Source organism: Podarcis bocagei (assembly GCF_964188305.1).
Source record: "Podarcis bocagei genome assembly, chromosome: 1".
In the NCBI taxonomy this organism is placed as follows: domain Eukaryota; kingdom Metazoa; phylum Chordata; class Lepidosauria; order Squamata; family Lacertidae; genus Podarcis; species Podarcis bocagei.
In genome coordinates, this window is record NC_138125.1 from 89,375,720 (window position 1) to 89,395,033 (window position 19,314).

General features: G+C 43.0%; 2 protein-coding genes across 2 annotated transcripts in view; both read left to right on the forward strand.

The window, feature by feature from the left end:
• LOC308588710 (protein lifeguard 3-like) overlaps positions 1-2,873 on the forward strand; it is a 35,981-nt gene extending 33,108 nt beyond the window's left edge. Inside the window, exons 10-12 of the mRNA XM_081197315.1 lie at positions 647-742; positions 1,603-1,656; positions 2,264-2,873. Of these exons, the coding sequence (XP_081053441.1) occupies positions 647-742; positions 1,603-1,656; positions 2,264-2,410 (297 nt within the window). The 3' untranslated portion in view covers positions 2,411-2,873. The remainder of the gene's footprint in view (positions 1-646; positions 743-1,602; positions 1,657-2,263) is intronic.
• Positions 2,874-5,101: 2,228 nt separating this feature from the next.
• On the forward strand, positions 5,102-18,439 carry LOC308588743 (protein lifeguard 3-like). The gene is made up of 12 exons (XM_081197393.1): positions 5,102-5,258; positions 9,308-9,387; positions 9,847-9,941; positions 10,146-10,210; positions 10,911-10,964; positions 11,490-11,540; positions 12,306-12,345; positions 13,158-13,195; positions 14,389-14,476; positions 15,619-15,714; positions 16,184-16,237; positions 17,631-18,439. Exons 2-12 carry the CDS (start codon positions 9,336-9,338, stop codon positions 17,772-17,774), a joined length of 777 nt encoding a protein of 258 aa, XP_081053519.1. The 5' UTR covers positions 5,102-5,258; positions 9,308-9,335; the 3' UTR covers positions 17,775-18,439.
• Positions 18,440-19,314: the final 875 nt, after the last annotated feature.

Here is a 19,314-nt window from a genome sequence, read left to right on the forward strand (position 1 = left end):
CAGGAAAAATCTTTCTAAAGATAGTTTTCTATTTAAGTTAATTATAGTCCAAAGGTTATTCATCAGGAAATAAGGATTTGTTTTAAGTTTTTTGTGTGTGCTGAAACTCAGTCTAAGTTTTTTTTTTTTTTAGTTTAACCACATCAGTTAACAAATATGGATATATATGCTATAATGTTATTGTTTTAGTTAAATAAATTGTTTAAATTGTTATTAAGGAAATGATTATTTTTCTCCTTCCAATAAAGTACAGCAGAAAAGTTGTCCATATATAAACAGTTAACTTATTAAACGTCACAATAATTTTATAATTATCTGTCAATGTATTTCTAATAGTATTACCAAATCAGTAATTTTTGATATAACTGTAAAAACTTCTCTGAAAATTTATTATTCCAAAAATGAAATCTTCATTTGGTTGTAAATATTAAGATTATGCCAGCGAGAATGAGTCTTTCTGTGAAAATGTGATTTAAATCAAGTCTTACTGACTAGTGATTTAAATCAAATCCACCCTGGTGTGTGTGTCTTCTGTATCATGGAGTTGGTAGAGCAAAGAGGTCTCCTGCAAATTGTGGTATTGTGTAGAGCGGGCTACTTGCTATCTGCATCTTTCCTCCAAAATGTGTCTTGCTGTTGTTGGCAGGTGGATTTCACATCCTGTACCGGCTTGTTCTGTGTGTTGGGCATTGTCGTCATGGTGACTGGGATTATCACAGCCATTGTTCTGGCCTTCAAATACGTAAGTAGCTGACACTGAAAGCTTGGCCTGGGAAGGGATTGGTGATGTAAATGGTAAAATTGTTGCCCTCCAGGTGTTGCTTGAGTTCAACTCCCATCCTCGCTGACCATTGGCCATGCTGTCTGGGGCTGTGATGGGAATCCAGCAACATCTGGCGGGCACAGGTTCCCTACCCTGCTTTACAGCTACAAGCAATTGGTCACGTGTGTGTGATTTGCATTTGACCACTGCATGTCCCATCAGTTACCAGCTAATATTGGTACAGTGGTGCCCCGCAAGACGAATGCCTCGCAAGACGGAAAACTCGCTAGACGAAAGAGTTTTCCGTTTTGGAGGTGCTTCGCAAAACAAATCTCCTATGGGCTTGCTTCACAAGACGAAAATGTCTTGCGAGTTCCTACGGGTTTTTTCCCCTCCCCCCCTTTTTCTAAGCCGCTAAGCCGCTTATCAGCTGATCCAATAAGCCGATAAGCCGCTAATAGCGCTAATCTGCTAATCCGTCAATGGGCTTGCTTCGCAAGACGAAAAAACCGCTAGACGAAGAGAATCACAGAACGGATTCTTTTCGTCTTGCGAGGCACCACTGTACATCACTGCAACTAACCAAGTGTCTGGCTCAGTGATGTGGGGGTTCTGGATAGTCAGTGTCTTGCCAACCTTCTTTTTTGAAATGTTCAATTCGCACTCTCCAGTTCCTCCAAATGGGTCCTGACTCTGTACTGATGCTCACATTTCACTCCCAGTCGCTGCTCCTATTTGTGCTCCGTGGACAGGCCTAGAGATGCTGTCAGTGAAGTTTTAATTCAATCAAAACACTCCGCTTGCAGGCCAACGACTCATTTGGTTCTCTTTCCTTGCAGGTCTATTGGCTCCACATGCTGTATGCAGGCATTGGTGCCATTGCCTTCACCCTGGTTAGTAGATATATATAATTGTGTATATATAATTGCTGGTCATTTAGGTTTCTTGCCTGCTCTACATCAATAGGACTCAAGGCAGTCAATACTGGTGGGAGAACATAACCTTGCCTGTAGCTTGTGCTGTCCCCTGGGGGAGCTGGGGTAGATAGCAACTTCCTTGATAGCTTTAAAGGCTTATGGCTGTAAGAACAGAGAGCAAGAAAGAGCCCAGTGCACAGCTTCAATGGGGGCTGTGTGGTGGCTCTCCCTCCCAAACAATATTTAATGTCTTTCTGGTTCATTCTGGTTTGCTGTCATCATAGTGTGATGGGCAGTACTATGGCTGCTACATTTGTGGCTCACCCTCTGCAGCAGTGAAGACTTGGCCTCACCACCTAGATATAATTTTAGTTATCTTGGGTGACTGGGTAGGTTGCTAATTGCAAGTGTCTCAGAGCAGAGGTGTAGTAATTAGGACAATGGGTGTAGTTACAGTATGACAAAGGCAGTAGGTGTGTACCAAAATAATGCATGGATTGTGGTAGCTAACTCGGGGAATGAAGAAAATTTTGGTAATTTCTTCAAACTTGTGACTAACTGCTTTCCTCATGGCTTTTGACAGTTTCTTGCCTATGATACCCAATTGCTGCTGGGCAACAGAAAACACGCCATGAGCCCTGAGGAATATGTCTACGGCGCCCTCAAGATCTACACAGACATAGTCTACATCTTCACCTTCCTCTTGCAGATTGTGGGCAGCAGAGATTAGGAAGCTGAGGCCGTGCCTCTGTGCTAGAACTTTGGCAACCCTCCCTAGAAGTTCAGGGGACCCCTGACTTCGACTCTCTTAATATAATGTTCTGCTGCGTTGCTCTCGCCTCCTAGAATGTATAGACGCTACTAAGGGATTCACATAGTGGACAGAGCTAAAGTTAAGATAGGATACATTGTATACGCTGTAGATATTGACTCTAATTTGTAAAATGTCGTTTATTTCTCCATTTCCACATGTGGAATCCCCTTTTTGTATCTGATGCCCTGGATATCTGTATCACTGCTTTGGAGTGATGTATCCTAGCCCTCTCAACTTATCTCTTATTTGTATTTTTTGTTTGGTTGTTTGTTTTTGGTCAGCTTACTTATCTAAAATGTAGATGGCCCTTCCAGCTAGAAAATCCAAAGATCCAGGGCTCAACTATACAACTGCAAATAAAATTTATATTTTTGAATAAGATCTCCCAGATTGATGTGATGGGGGCAGTGTTATGCTGATTGCATTTATTATTGTTATTATTATTGTTACAATGTTTATTAACTTTCATTATAAAAAAATGCAAATGTAATAATTACATTCATCAACATGAAATACAAAACAAACATAAGGGAACTAGAAGAGCTTGCAGCTGTAATCTCAGAGCCTCTATCTGTATAATCTTTGAGCATTCTTGAAGAACAGGCAATGTCCCTGCAGATTGGAGACAGGCAAATGTTGTCCCTGTCAAGGAGGAGATCACTTTCCTGAGTCCTCCCTCTAAGCTTCTAATAACTCACACGTAGGCACTGAATGGGTTATCAGGCTTTATTGCCATCTTCTCCGGCACCAGCGACAGACATCAAATGGCAGTCTAGTCAACGGTGTATTATCTTCCTCCCCATGGCAGGCAGCCCCATCATCTGTTCCCACTTTGGGGACTAATTGTTAACACCTGCCTGAGGGCCCCCACCCAGCAATACTTGCTTACAGAATCACTCCTTCATGACAGTCCCCATCTTCAAAAAGGAGAAAAAAGAAGACCCTCATAACTACCGACTGGTCAGCTGGACATCAATACCAGCAAAGGTCCTAGAATAAATAATTAAACAGTCGGTCTGTGAGCACTTAGAAAAGGATGCTGTGATTACGGAGACCCAGCATGGGTTTCTCAAAAACAAATAATACAACTGGGTGATACGGAAAGTCATGGAATTTGATGAGGTCATGTAGGTGCAGAGGAGGCTGATGGGAGTTGTAGTCTAAAACATCTGTTGGGCACCAGGTTGGGGAAAGGATAGTGTTGACAATAGTTGGGTGGTGCTTCAGACAGTAGTTATGTGCACAGTAAATCATACAGCATACACACCTTGTTCTAAAGATTTAAAGGATCCCTATCTATCCCAAAAGCCTAGATACACTGTAAGCATGACGATTTGCCACAGACTTGTGCTTAAAAAAAAGGGAGAAAGGGAGGGAAAGGGTGTACCTGTCCTGAAGCAATTGGAACCCAAGTCAGAGATAGAAAGGGCTGTGCCTTTTGTTACTTATGGTCTCCCCAGATTGGCATGTGTAATGTTATACTGCAACGGGTGCAACCACTACAGCTTTTCCTGGACTGGGAGATCTTGACCACAGTAGTGCACTCACTGGTGACTTCAAAACTGGATTACTGCAGTACACTCTATGTGGGGCTTACCTTGTACTTCCCTTGGAAACTGCAGTTAATGCAGAATACTGCAGCTTTGTTGCTGGCAGGAGTGAGACTCTGAGCATGTAAAACCTTTAGGCAAGAGATATACACTGGTTGCTTGGCAGGTTGACTCCTCCTTCCGTCTCAGAAGATCTGGGAAACATGGTGTGGTTTCTGAACTAATCTTTTCTGTTATTGTGGGTTTCCTGTTTCCTTTGTGTTTGCATTCTGTTTTTTTCTTCAACTTTGAGGTGCACTTGCAGTCTCAATAAGGCACAAAGGTCTGATCACTCGGACACCACAAAGTCTCATGTATTATATTCCCAGACTACTAGAAGCCTACGCACTGTGAGCTGATGTTTGCTGCTTCCCCAATACATTTTTTAATGTCTCTGTAACACTCCCCCAACCATAGAAATACAAATGAAAGAACAGGGGCATGCAGGGTTGGCCCTATCATTAGGCAAAGTGAAGCAACCACCTCAGGTGGCAGGTGCTGGGAGGCAGCCGCTGCCACCACCCTTAAGTGTCCCTCTTAGCCCTACAATGATCTTTGGGCTTTCACAACCCCAACGTCCTGCTTCAACCCCATTTAGTGAATCTATTTGCATGGATTACAGCACCAGACTCCATTTATGACTTACCTTAATGACTTGTCCCTGATGTGCTCAAAAACCAGAAGTGTGTCTATCTGCAAGTGTTATGCATTTATGCAATTTGGAGGAATATTAACCTTGCAATTGCCCAAAGTGTTTATCAGAAGCAGCGTGTTGGTTCAAACAGTAGTGGCTAGTACATGATTCCAGGACAAGGACTGAATCCAGGAGGAAATCTGCTGATGTGGGGCCTTCCAAGACTTCTAGTGCTACTTTTTAGGTGAGCAGGGAATTTCCTCTGACCTCGGTGCTAACATTTCCTCCCTGAGCTCTCGACACAAGGGGAGCTTGCAATAGCTCCAGCTCTCCTCTTGGGGGCACTCCCGCTCCATCCCATAGCCCGCTTCATGCAATAGGGAGGGGACCAAATCTTCCCCCTCCCATCACTTCCTCGTCATTTCTGGGAACTTTTCTCCCATCATTCTCGGGATTTACTTCGAAGAGCCGTAGGTCATTTTTCGGTCTAAAACTTTGGCAACGGGAGACGAGGGTGCCGGAGCTAGGCACACGGGTTAAGGTAAGGATGCTGGGAAATTTGGGGCAAGGGATTGGGTACCCGTGCTCGGTCACATGGCGTAGGGGGTCGCTTCGGTTTGGACGGGCATCGCTCTAGCCAGCGAAAAAGTCTCAGTCTCCAAAGTTCAGGTCTAATTTTAATTCCCACGCTAAGATTCAGGGGCGGGGGTGGAGTCTAATTTGATCTTGAGGGGATCAATAACTTCCAGCACATTTTTGCCTGGAAATAAACCGACTGGCACAAGGACCACCGGCGCCTTGTGTTCGGCTGTGACTTTTCCGACGGGACCTACTAAGGGATAAACGCTACTTTCAAACCCACATCATCGCACGTGCGAGCAGACCCTCTCGGGTCCAGACAGGCCCAGGACACTTCCAGCTTCAGAGATCCTTAGCCCATAATAACGACAATGCAAAAATATCAAAATAAGGCTCTTAAAAAAAGAGTGAGACGTCATTTGATTAAAAAAAAAATAACGGAAGCTTTCCTTTTCTGTGCAAATGCACTAATTATTGAGGTGGAAATGTAGCTTTTGTGCCATGCAACAGTTGATACTAAGCATGGTGAGCCTGTTCGAATGCTCTTGTTCCATAATGGAGCAGTAATGGTTCTTTACCTGCTCCAACACGTTCATGTAAGCCTCTGATTCAGGCAAACCGGCAAAAGTATGCCATGAAATTGTGCTATTAAGAAATAATATTAAGAAATGCCCCAGAGAGTCGTATGTTTGAGTATGTCTTGAAGCCATTTCCTTTGAATTGCAGTGTTTCAAAGTTTATGGAAGATAATTGTTTGAGGAAGATGGCCTTGTCAGTGAGATATTTTGAGGTTTCTTTGATGTAAAGTGCTGCTTGCTGTGAATTGCTGCAGAAAGTAGATCTCCATTACTCAAAATGATCAAGTGGGTGGAGGAACTCTCCCGTGTGGATGAAACCATTGCGACTTTGGGGGCTTTTTAGTTTGGAAAAACTGAGTTAGAAGGGAGAAGATAGAGTTGTATGAGATTATACATGATGTGGGGAAAGTGGATTGAAAGAAGTTTGTCTCCCCATCTCCTGATACTGGAACCGGGCTGCAAAACTGAATGCTGGAAGTTTCGAGACAGGTAAAAGAAGGTACATTCTTCATACAGCATGTAGTCAAAACTATGGGATTCAATCCTACAAGAGGAAGTAATGGCCACCAACCTGGATGGCTTTAAAAGATGATTAGACAAAGTCATGGAGGGATAAGTATATCAGTGGCAGCTAGATAACACTAGGTAAGTATGCCTCTGAATACCTGTTGCTGGAAATCACCTGTTGTTCCACACACGTGGTTGACCGCCATGAGAACAGGATACAGAACTAGATAGGCACCTGTGTTTCCATGACTTTGATGGGTGTAAAATGCAGTGCCAATTTAAAGCATGTATGTTATTCACATATCATCGTATTCTTGCAGATACATTTGTACGTTGTATTAATTGTTCTTAGAAACATTGATAGTCTTAAAAACAGTGATGGGGGACCATTGGGCTTCCCAATATTGCTGAAGGACAACTCCCATCAGCCCCAGTAAGCATGGCCAATGGCCAGGGATGATGGGAGTTATTGTTCAGCAAGATCTGAAGGCCTAAAGGTTCCCAACACATTCTCTAAAAGATCTGGAATGTGAATATATAATAAATAGAACTGTCAGGCCCATATCCCCTCTGCCATAGAACCAAACGCTGTCAATTTGGCAGATTGACAGAGGCTATTAGGGGTCAGCCCAAACAAAAATTTCAAAAAGAATGAGAAAAATATAAAGGATACCTTAAAAAGGAGTGCCCTCAAATTAATACTTGGACTTGTTTCAGTTAACTTCTGCAAAATAAAGTATGGCCTTTAAATTAAAAAACAGAAAGAGAAAAGCGGTAATAACGAAATAAGGAGACAGTTTACAAAAAATGAAAAGAGAACCATGTTGAGGATGAAGGAAGTTAATTGGAAGAAAAGAAGAACTGAAACATGGTATATACCGTATTTTTCGCTCTATAACACGCACCAGACCATAACACGCACATAGTTTTTAGAGGAAGAAAACAAGAAAAAAAATATTCTAAATGAAATAGTGGAGATATGATTTTTGTGGTTCATGCTGTGGCCACAGACATGTGATCTGACAGTGAGTTTGGAGTAGCCCAATGCAAAAATCCTGAGGATCCATGTGGATCCATGCTTTATAACCACGGAGGAGGGAAGGAAGGGGAACCATGGATCCTCTGCTCATGACTGCAGCAGATCCCCCCCGCCACCTGCAGGCATTCGCTCCATAACACGCACAGACATTTCCCCTTACTTTCTAGGAGGAAAAAAGTGAGTGTTATGGTGCAAAAAATACGGTATATTGTTAATTATTTGTTCAAGCTGTCCATCAACCTGTCCAGTAAAGGTAGTGAGGAAATGGGGGGCGGGGGAAAGAACCAAATGCTGTTCCATTTAGCCAGTGTGCTGTTCAGATGTTGGGGGGGTGGTAGTGTATTAAGATTACAATAATATATGTATGTATTCTGAGAATACTTGCATTCAGAAGTGACAGACCCCTAAAGAAAAAAGGGGGCGATGACTAACCAATAGCAGACAGTCCTTCCCCCACTTAACCACAGAGTTTGTTTTGCTCAGGGTTGCGCTTCCTGTGAGAACTCACAGTGTGAGGATTTTTTTTATATATGGAACTGCTTTTAAATGAGCAGGTGATAGTGGTGGCCAGGATTGCTTTCCCCCTCATTTTAGGTGGCTATATCCACCATATGCCCTTCCTTCAATAGGTCTCATTGAGCAGCAACGTTGAGTCATGCCTTAGTGACAGCCAGATCACACTCTTCATGGGGCTATTTTTGAAGAGTTCAGAATCTGGCTGCTGGGAGATGGAGATGGGTTGCAGAGGGTCAGTCCTGAAACAAGTACGGTTAGTTTCAGGGTCCAATTCAGAATGCTCCCTGCCCCCCTTTTCATTGCAATGTTCCATTTATTAAAAATATACGCCTCTTTGAAGAAACACTGCAAATCAGGCAGCTAGTGTCGTGATGGATACTTTCAGCTATGTCAGGTGTGGGGAACTTTTGGCTCTCCAGATATTGCTGAACCACAACTCCCATCAGCCCCAGCAAGCATGGTCAATAGCCAGGGATGATGGGCATTGTCGTTCAGCAACATCATCTAGAGGGCTAAAGGTTCTCCACACCCAAGCTATGTCATGGAGTGCAGACACCTTTCCTCCATGGGCATAGAAGACAAGGCAACAGGCTATGGGGAAAGAACAGGAGTTTGAACCTACAGATAGGCTACCTCAGAGACCATTTCTTTTATGCATAGGCCAGTTCTTAAGAACGTGCTTTGCAGTTCCAGCTGAGCAGAAGTAGGTGGCAGCCCCTTGTCCAAATTCCCACCACCAGGAACTCATGCATTATAGAAACTCCCTCATCTTTGTTCTTTATAGTCCTGCCTTTACAGCCTCCTGAAGGCCAGCCTCTCTGGAATAAGCAGTCGCTCTGGCAGTGTTAGAAACTCAAATGGCTCTTGAAACCAGGGCTACAGTTGCCAAAACAGAATGCCTAGTTGTCATTTGGGTCCCAGACGGCTTGGAAGATGTATTTTTCAATATGACTTTTTGGTTTCCGAAATTCAAATATAATGGATAGAATTCTACAGAATGTGATGCTCATGGGTGAAAACAGTCAAGATCCAAGGATCCCTAGGCATGCAGCTCCAGATGGTGGAGACATCAGACACCATCCTGGCACCTGGGCATCTTCACTTGGTTGCAAGTGGCTGATAGCCAGGAGCAAAATTCCCCTGGTACCTGGTGAATTTTGAACGCTGCACTCTGGATCCAACACCTTTTCCCCTTACGGTTTATGCTTGGCACATCTTGCTGGTCTCCTTTGGCCTGGTATGTTCAGAACCAGTGGTTCAGAGAAGGGGTGCTGCCTCAGGGATGGGCATGTTGTATTTTGCACCCTGTATTTTATGTTTGTTTTCACTCTCCAAGTGATAATGAGGGTTTACCTCCTTGGTTTTTTCCAGGTGCTGTGCTAAGCCTCCCTGAGACATCATGGCAGAGCAGAGTCCACCTCCCTATGATGGCAAGAAAACTGGAGCTGCAGGTGCGAGAGCATACTTCGACTCACTTGGTTAAAAGCAGAGATTCTGCAAGAAAGGTGGCAGAAGGTTGAGGGGCGAGAATATTGCGAATTGCTGGGGACAGGAGAATCTCCACAAACAGGGAGGAAAGTTGAGAGCTGGTATGAGGAGAGGCGCCAGGTACTAGGCAAGCCAAGAACCAAAATAGATGGGATGTTAAATGCATAGTTAATATATTTCTTAAACTACAAACAGTAGCCACTGGTGGGGGCTACCAACAACTATTGGGATCGCAGTGGGTATTGATGGATAATATAGTGCCATGTTAAAGGTCCTTTTGAACCACTGTTTGAATTCTATTTCATGCTAAGTGTGGAAAAACAATGCTTCAGTTGCATCTATGGGCCCTAGGGTGGAATCTGTACCATCCAGATCTTGTGGCTTTGAAATTTACACTAACAAATGTTGCTGTTTGTCATCAGATACAACAGATTTGGAGTGTCTCGTAGAGGAAGATGGGGGTTTTCATATTGATTATTGGGTTGACAAGAATGTCCGGCAAACTTTCATTCGCAAGGTAAGTCTGAAGGCACTTTGGGGAAGAGGGAGAGGGAGAAGGCATATATGATAGGGTCAAGGTGCTCTAGTACATAGTCACCATTCGTGAATTTGTGAATCTGATCTTGCTGCTGGGCTATCTTGGCATCTGTAGATTGCAACATGCTTGTTTGCATTTATATATGTATGCAGATGCTCACATCTTGTTTGTCTTCATGACCAGGTCTACAGCATCATCACCCTTCAGCTGTTGGTGACTGTGGGCATCGTTGCACTCTTCACTTTTTCGTAAGTTTTCTGGTGCTCTGCTAGAACTCTGGAGGGGTTCTGGAACACTAAAGGTAGGGGTTATCAGAATCAACCAGTTGTCCCCCCCCCCCCATTCTGACGTCTGGTTAGTTCTGTTCCCATTTAGCTCCATTTGGAAATTCAGATTCTAGATTGTAGCAGATGGAATTCTGTACCTGTGCCATTTCCCTAAAATCAGGGGGAAAAGTATTTTATGTTGATTTGGTTTTTTTAAATTTATTTTTTAATCTGTCCTGAAATTTTAAAGTGGTGAAATTCTTCAAATATCTGTCTCTCTGTCATTTGGGCTTATTTTGTAGAACTTTTTTCTAGATGGGAAAGGATACTTTATTTTGTGACCTTGGCTTTTCTCAAAATCTTTAATAAAGAGATATTTGAATGGGTTCTCCCCCCCTTTCTTTTTGCCCATAAAAAACATGCAAAATTATGCCATGAAAGAATTGCACCAGTGCATCGTTTCTCCATTGTTATAATTTTGTCTTTTAAATGGAAAACATAAATTGAAAAACCTTGTCATTTCAAAGTTTCATCACTTTCACTACAGAAAAATGGCAAAATGCTCCTTCAAAATCCAGCTGGATTCTGCCTGCCATGTTCTGATCCAGAAACTATTCTGGCAGTACAGAACTGCAAGAATCAGGGCAGGTATCTCATCTTGTGCTCTCTTCCTTCTCCACAGACACCCTGTGAGCCATTATGTGCAAAGGAATATTGCCCTGTACTATGTATCTTAGTAAGTATCACTCCCTTTACAGAAGCAGAGCCAAATTCCGCTCTTGACCTGTTGCCAAGACAGATTGCTCTACTGGCCAGCCAAGCTGCTTCATGTCAGATTCTCTCACCCTGTCTCTCCTGTAACTTCCATCACTACCATTTCATAACAGCACAATGGCTGTGTTGTGCAGGGGGCCTCGGGGAATAAGTTGCACATGGTATCCTTCCCTAGAGGAAACCTGCCTTCTTCATCCATAGTTTCCTGATGAAACATTGACATCTGATTTTACTGGTAATTTTAATGCGCTTTTTATATTTTATGTAAAATGCTGTTGATGTTTAGAAAGTATATAAATTCTATTAAATTAAATAACAAACATGCATAGTCAATTGATGGGAGGGATATTATTTTTGTATGGAGGCTATCTCCCTTCATGGTTCAAGAAGGGCTTGAGGGACCTCCTACATTTGGAAAGCTGTTTATTTATTAGAGTTGCCAGCTAGTTTTAAATAAGTCATCTCTCTCTCTCTCTTTCATCCCTAGTGCTGTATTCTTGATCTGCTACCTTGTGCTGGCCTTGTGTAGAAGCATCCAGTACGTATCTGTTGATGAGATTTGTGATCACACAAAAAACAGAGTTTCAACATTTGCTGGGACTCATAGGGAGGGGACAATGACAGAAGATGGACTTGTCAAAGGAGTTGGCATTTTGACAATGGCTTTGGATATAAATTGCCTTGGTATCTTACTTGGCCAGCTCTCTGGGTACAGTGGCTTCACTTATGTCCATAGGGCCAGTTCAGAGAGAGAACTACAGGCTGACTCAGTTCCCTGTCAGTTGTGCTGTGGGGTACTACAGGGAACTTGTATTTTCCCCAAGTTAACATCTCCATAAAGCCGCTGGGAGCAGCCATTAGGACAGGGGTCAGTAAACTTTTTCAGCAGGGGGCCGGTCCACTGTCCCTCAGACCTTGTGGGGGGCCGGACTACATTTTTTTTGGGGGGGGAATGAACGAATTCCTATGCCCCACAAATAATCCAGAGATGCATTTTAAATAAAAGCCCATATTCTACTCATGTAAAAACACCAGGCAGGCCCCACAAATAACCCAGAGATGCATTTTAAATAAAAGCACATATTCTACTCATGTAAAAGCACACTGATTCCCAGACTGTCCACGGGCCAGATTTAGAAGGTGATTGGGCTGGATCCAGCCCCCGGGCCTTAGTTTGCCTACCCATGCATTAGGAGATTTGAAGTGCAGTGTCATCAGTATGTTGAATTCTCTCAGAAGGCTCCTTTTCTTGAGGTGAGACTGCCTGCACGTACTCTCTGACTCTCTTGCTGGTGTCTTTCAGGAGGCGCTTCCCATGGAACATAATCCTCATGACTATCTTTGTAAGTACAGTTTTTTGTGTGGTTTGCATTGGAATGATGCAAAATCTCTATTGGGGGGAGATGGTGGAAGAAGGGTCTAAGATGAAGTGTAGGGCAATGCATTTGACTCGCCACAAATTTTCAAGCAAAATAAATTGTCCAAATTGGTTTAGTATGTAAAAAATAAATACTTGCAATTCTATCCCCTTTTCATAAATTCAGAACACCTTTGTATATCAAATATTGGGATCAACTAACTAGCCTTGCTAGTGGAAGTGGGCTTTTCCCCTTTTCTTCTCCCCACACCCCCAAAATTGACTTTGGGTGTGTGTGTGTGAGAAGACACAGAAAAGTATGTAGGGAAAAGTGGGGTGGGGGGTGGGTTTTTCCATCTGGTGAGGTGAAAAGCTTGTGCTGACTGGATGATTGCCTTAGTGCAAGGAAAAGGGCCAGCACAGAGTAGCAGATAAAGTATTTCTGTTATGTAAATAATGGAAGAAGCCGAAACTATTTGTCCTGATGTGTAACTAAGGGGTCCAAGGATGCTGTAGGACAGAAGGGGGGAACCTGTGACCTTCCAGATGTTGTTGGACTCCAGCTCCCATATGTCCCAGCCATGATAGTCAGTGGCCACAGATTACGGAATCTGTTAGATCTGGAAGGCCACATGTTCACCATCTCTAGTGTAGACGGTGCTCTGTTAATAATAATAATAATAATAATAATAATAATAATAATAATAATAATAATAATAATAATATCTTTATTGTCATTGCCCCCTCTCGGGAACAACGAAATTACTTAAATTTTTGTTGTTGTTTGATTTTCCCTAGACCATGTCCATGGCATTCATGACTGGCACAATCGCAAGGTACTGTGCAAAGTGGTAAATGGAAGTGATACAGTAGAGGCCTACACAGTGGGAAGCTGTTTCTGAGCTAGATTTAGAAAATGTCTCCAAATAGGTCATATCCCCAGACACTACTGCACATCCCTTTTCACCCCTCTGCATGGAACTCATTTCTATGGTTGTGGCTGCAAAAAATAAAATAAAAAAAATTGCATAGCAAAAGTGTGGAAATAATTTAACATCCTGATAGAATGTGAAAAGTTCAGCAGGTGGAAAGTACAGGAGGTAGTAGAGAGGGAAACAATAGCCAATAATGCAAAATTAAGTCTGCAGTCCTAAACAAACCTAGAATTATGGGTGCTTGGAGCTGAACTGACCAAAGGTCATCTACTCCAACTTCCTGCTGATGCAGGCAGTCTGCTGCCACAGTTTCCCTGGGAGATGGCTGTCCAGCCTCTCCTTAAAAAAAACCCCAACACCCCCCCCCCCTTACTAGATTCTTTAATTGCTACTGGGGAAATTCCACTGAACATAGTGGAGCTTATTTCTGAGTAAACATCCCTAGGATTGCACTGTGAGAGAAGCAAACAATCAAGCAGATTCTTGATGAAATAAATGATGTTCCTTCTTGGTGAAAAAATATGGGCATGTATACTGTCATGTTTTTGATAATGCAGTTTTGGAAGTGGCGTTGTTTTTGGCTATTAGAGGATGATATTCAACGCTGCAGCTCTGCTGGCACAATGGACTTTGTTGTGTGCCACAGAGCTGCTTCCTCTCCTGTCCCCTCCAGCCCCCTGCATGCCCTCAAAATCAGCTCTGGAGCATTGGGGGATCCTGTGGAGCACATTTTGTAGGTGCACAGGGTGAGGAGAGGAAGCAGAAGGGTCTTGGCTCAATGATAGAGCACCTGTTCACTCCCAGCTTCAATTCTTAGGGCTGAGAGAAACCTGCCTGAAACCTTCGAGAGCTGCTGCCAGTCAGTGTAGGCATAACTGAGCTGGATGAACTGAAAGTTGACTTGGCATAATGCAGCTTCCTATTTTCCTATGTTTGCACCAGCAAAATCATGTGGCTGGAGCATAGGATACAACCCCTCAAGTTTGAAAAGTACATTGTGCCTAATTTTATTGTTGTTGTCGCTCCTACATTATAATAAAATTATTTTAACAACAAAAATGTATGATTGTTATTTTTTACCTTTTTGTTACCAGCGTGTATGAGACCAAGACTGTAGTCATTGCCATGATCATCACAGCAGTTGTAACCATCACTGTCACTGTTTTCTCCTTTCAGACAAAGGTGAGAAAGTCCGTTTTCCCAGTACAGTTAGCAGGCTTAGGAAGGGTGATTGCCCTGTGGTGGAAATGGTGACTTAGCTAAACATGTTTGGATCCCACCCTTACAATACAAGGCCCTTGTCATAAACAAGAAATTCCTTGTCATGGTGTTATGTACACCTGGCCTGTCATTACAACATGCAGCCCTCCAGTTCATGCGTTAGGCTAGACAGCCACCCTTCTCTTTTGTATGCTCCCATGAGCTGATCTTTCGGGGGGGGGGGGAGGTGGGGAGGACACCATAGATATGATAATGCAGGCTAATGGCTGCAATTGTGACTACCCCTCCATTTAAAAATGGTATATGCAGGTAGAAAACTGGTTCCAGCCTGGCGAGCTCTAAACTAGAGGCCTTCCTTTTCCTCACACACTGGATTTCCATGGATAGGAACATGGAAACACTCAATACAAAGTACTTTTCTCCCAGAGTGCCTATGTGGTTCTTGCTTTTTGCCGTAAACTTTCACATCAGCTGTATATTGTAGACCCTCTTTGTGTGTAGTTTCAGAACTACACATGCAATATTTTATCTCATTAAAATAAATTGATTTTAAAAACCTGGTTACATGGTTGGGTGGGGGCAGAAAGGGATGGAGGAGAGAGTGTTGCTGTTCTCGGTTCCTTCTTTTGGGCTTCCCATAGGCATCTGGTTGGCCACTGTGAGAAGAGGATGCTGGACTTCTTATGTTCTTAAGGCACCTGAGAGCAAATTAGTAGGCTTCCACCATGTGTATGTAACACACTAAAATCAGAAAAGAATTACTTTCTCTTGCTTTCCTGTCCGTTGTGCTGGGGAAAAAAAGCCCCCACAGTTCCTCTGTATACTGATTTTAGAGGAACTCCATCATACCTAGTGGGGCTTCTGAACAGACCTGCAGAGGATTGGGAATTCTAATCTGAGGTAGCCATGGCGAAAGTGGAAAGTGGAGTTTTTATTTCAGGTTAGCTAATCCAGGACACTGTTGTCTTTGGCTTTGCCCACCTCTTGCCCTCAGTACAAAAAATGGTTGCCCACCTCTGACGCAGGACTTCATAACTGAATACGTTTGGGCAGTAATATTTCCAGAGGTAATAAGGTATTTTTGTCACTTCCTCCGTTGACAGGTGGATCTCACAACCTGTCGTGGTTTCTTCTGTATCATGGCCATTGTCTTCATGGTGACTGGCATTGCCACTGCCATTGTCCTGAGCTGCAAATACGTAAGTGGCTGGGGAACTTGCTAGCCTATGGGATCAGCAGTACCACAAAGCTTCCAGTGGCAAAGCAATCCCAGCTGATATGTGTGTGTGTGTGTGTGTTCAGTAGGGGCTGCTGCATTGTTTCAGGAGACTTTGAGCAATGGCTGCCCTTTCCCAACCTCTCGCTTTCCTGAAAGAGTTCATTCCCTTCCTTTGGACCAAGGCCTGTTTAGAAGTTCAGCTTTATTCCCTTGGCCTGCTGCAGTAAGCATCCCTTCAGTACACAATATGTTCTCCATGGGAATATTTTTGTTTTTAAAATGTACATCTATTTCTGCTAAGTCACCTTAGATCATTTTGAGAAACAGCGACTCATAAACATAAATAAATAAATACATATCGGCAGGTCTCTCGCTAGGTGACTACTTAACCTTTTTCATGCAGAGATGTAGAAATTCATTAGTTGACGCTCTTTTTTCTCTTCTTGCAGATGTACTGGCTTGACTTGCTTTATGCAGCCATTTCTGCTGTAGTCTTCACCCTGGTTAGTAGAGATTTACTGTTGATTGCATGAATAGAGGTACCCCTTTTCCTGAGACAATATACGTGCAGCATTTTGAATATTCTGGGTGTGCTGTGTTAATTCTGATAGGCAACAACTCAAGAGTTTCCTGTTTCACCACCACCTCTTTGAGGCGGAGACCCTGCAAGAATCTTCTGGCTGTCCCAGGCTAGCAGCATAACAGGCAAATGAAGCTAGAGGGGCACAAAAACAAGGAAAGGCTTTGGAGAGTGGATTTTGTCTAGCATCTTTAGATTTCTACCAAAATTTATTTATTGCTTACGTTTCTACCTTGCTCCTCAGCCAAAAGACAAGTACGGCTGACAGTACTACTGTATGCAATGTAGCTTCATAGCAAATAGATGTGGGCTAAACCCAATGGCAGCTGCGTTGAGGAGGTTGGTACCAATTTTGTGGGAAGATGCTGGAACATTAAGATCCTTGGCTTTGTAGCTTTCACTATGTCTGCAGACACCAATGAAACAGGAATGCTTAACTGCAGCTGCAAATTACTTTGAATTGGTTTGGGCCTGTCAGTATTTTCATCCCTCCCATTGCAAAGATCACCAGATCATGTTTGTTTTACTTTCTGTCTCAGAGAAAGGAGGGGGCGGAAACCACTCTTCCAGACTTCCGTCCCCAGCACTGTACTGGTTTTTCTTTGACGTGTCTAAAGACTAGGTGGCAGTATGAGAGAGCTGACTCTCTCGTGCATGTCCGTTATGTTCTTTTGTTTTGTTTAACCAGTAGTAACAAAGTTAGGTATGCAACAAAACCTCCACTGTTTCGCTTCCATTACTCTGCTGCATTTGAGGTGCTCACAATAGCAGATGTGAGTCCACTGCACCAGGATCTGTTTCGGAGGAATGCTGTGCTCTGCTGTTCCTGCGATCAGAGGGTTGGTGAAGGTGCTCCCAACACCCAGCCCATGCAGCTGCTGAAGACATGGGCTTTAAAGGGTGTACGGACAGGACCTTGCTGCATTGCAATAGGCTTAAGAAAAGTTTACAAATGACTAAGTGGGAAACTCTGGACCAAACTAAATGCAGCATTTATCATTTAGTTTGGTCCCACATAGCTGCCCCCCGCACTTTAATCAATAGCTGGTGTGGGGAGGGGGAAATCAGAGGGACCATGGCAGCCCCAGCCCAATACATTTTGGCGCCTGAGGAAAACCACAAAATGGTTCCCTGGCCAGGGAAGAAGCAGTGAGTGGAGATTTACATCAGGAACAGGGAGGGAGCAGGAAATTAAAGCAACCTTACCCAATGGTTGAGGTGGGAATCAAAGGCTGTTGATGGGGAAAGAAGGAAGCTTTAAAGATAGACCGTTCATTGAATGATGTGGCTAAATGCTGCTTTGTGATTCCTTACAGTTCCTTGCTTACGATACTCAGCTGCTGCTGGGGAACATGAAATACGCCATCAGTCCTGAGGATTACATTTATGGAGCCATCCAGATCTACGTAGATGTCATCTACATCTTCCTCTCCTTCATACGGCTTGTGGGCAGGAATTAGGGACTGTGGGACCTGTACTTAGGGCCAGGACTTTGTCTCAGCATTTGGGCGAAAAGGTTCTTCACCTTTTCCCTCTTCACCAGCACACGAGTCTGCTGTTTGCAAAGATCCTATACTGATGGTACACAAAGTTCATGCATAACCACTCCGCCACTAAGGCATTTTTGTGTGGCCATTAAAATTTTGCATGAAATTTGACTGCATGAAAATGCTCAATTGCAGAGAGTTAGTTGCGCTTAGGTCCTATTGAAATCCATGAGATGTGTTATAGTCACAATTGATTTAAACCCCGCTGGTTTCAGTGTCATGGGCACAAATTGATTTCCTGTAATTTTTACATTTTTCTGCAACATATGCAGGCAAGAAATATAGACCTTGCAGTGAAGTTCCGCTCTCTTAGCTGTAACTGCAAATATATATATTTAAAATAAGCCAACTGTCCATTCTTTATACATATTAGAGAGTACGGCAACTGTCTTAATATAGCACTGTTTGACGTAGTAGGCCAGTGATGGTGAACCTTTTAGAAACAGAGTGCCCAAACTGCAACCCAAAACCCACTTATTTATCACAAAGTGCCAACACGGCAATTTAACCAGTGTATGCAATTTTTCCGTGTGTTTCTTCTTTATGACTGCTGTTGTAATAAATAATCTTTCATAAAAGTTATTGCATTATATATATATATTTCTCTGAACACGGCCCTCAGTAAGTGAAAGAGATGGATTCTTTTTCAAGAATAAGACCACATAGTCCCTTTTATTTCTCATAGAACAAATGCCTCCCCTGTAGAGAGCAAGAATGATTAAGGATGACCTCTGCAGGATTGTTAGCCCCCTATCTTACTTGACCCACCTTCAAATTGGCATGAGATACAAAAAATACAAACGCCTCTTTTTTAAAAAATGAAATGCACCCAACTATTAATTATGAGAATTAAAACACATGCTCTAAAACCCATGTATGGGGTGGGGGAAGAACACTGAAAAAATATACTTTTAATCTATGCAATTTAATAATACCATAAATGCAGTATCTGGACAATTAATGGTTTGTGGTACTGACTAGAAACAGCTGTTCCTTTTACTTCATCTCGCGGCTTGCTGGTGTTGCTACGCAATCCTAGTCATTAGGGAAGTTATTGAAATCTGTGAGTGGTGTTTGTGCCAACTGTTACATTACAGTGGAACTAACACCACACTTTTATAGGTGTGCAGGATGGCAGAAGGCACTGTGTGTGGAAGAGACATGGGAACAATATATTTGACTATCAAAAATGTTTACAAACAGCAATTGCTCACTGTAGCAATCTATAATATTACATGATTTAATACGCTAGAAAGGACCCTGTAATGATACCGCCAGTGTTTAGGAAATCAAATATTGTGCTATTCACACACAAGCATTAGGTTTAACATGTCTAATTCTGTTAGACTCATAGAATCATAGAGTTGGAAGGGACCTCAAGGGTCATTTAGTCCAACCCCCTGCAATGCAGAAATCTGAGCTAAAGAATCCATGACAGATTGTTGGATTATAG

Coding starts and splice junctions, on each gene's coding strand:
- LOC308588743 (XM_081197393.1), top strand. CDS start 9,336: ATGGCAGAGCAGAGTCCACCTCCCTATGATGGCAAGAAAACTGGAGCT. Junction 9,388..9,846: donor CAAGAAAACTGGAGCTGCAG/GTGCGAGAGCAT, acceptor GTTTGTCATCAG/ATACAACAGATTTGGAGTGT. Junction 13,196..14,388: donor ATGACTGGCACAATCGCAAG/GTACTGTGCAAA, acceptor TTTTGTTACCAG/CGTGTATGAGACCAAGACTG.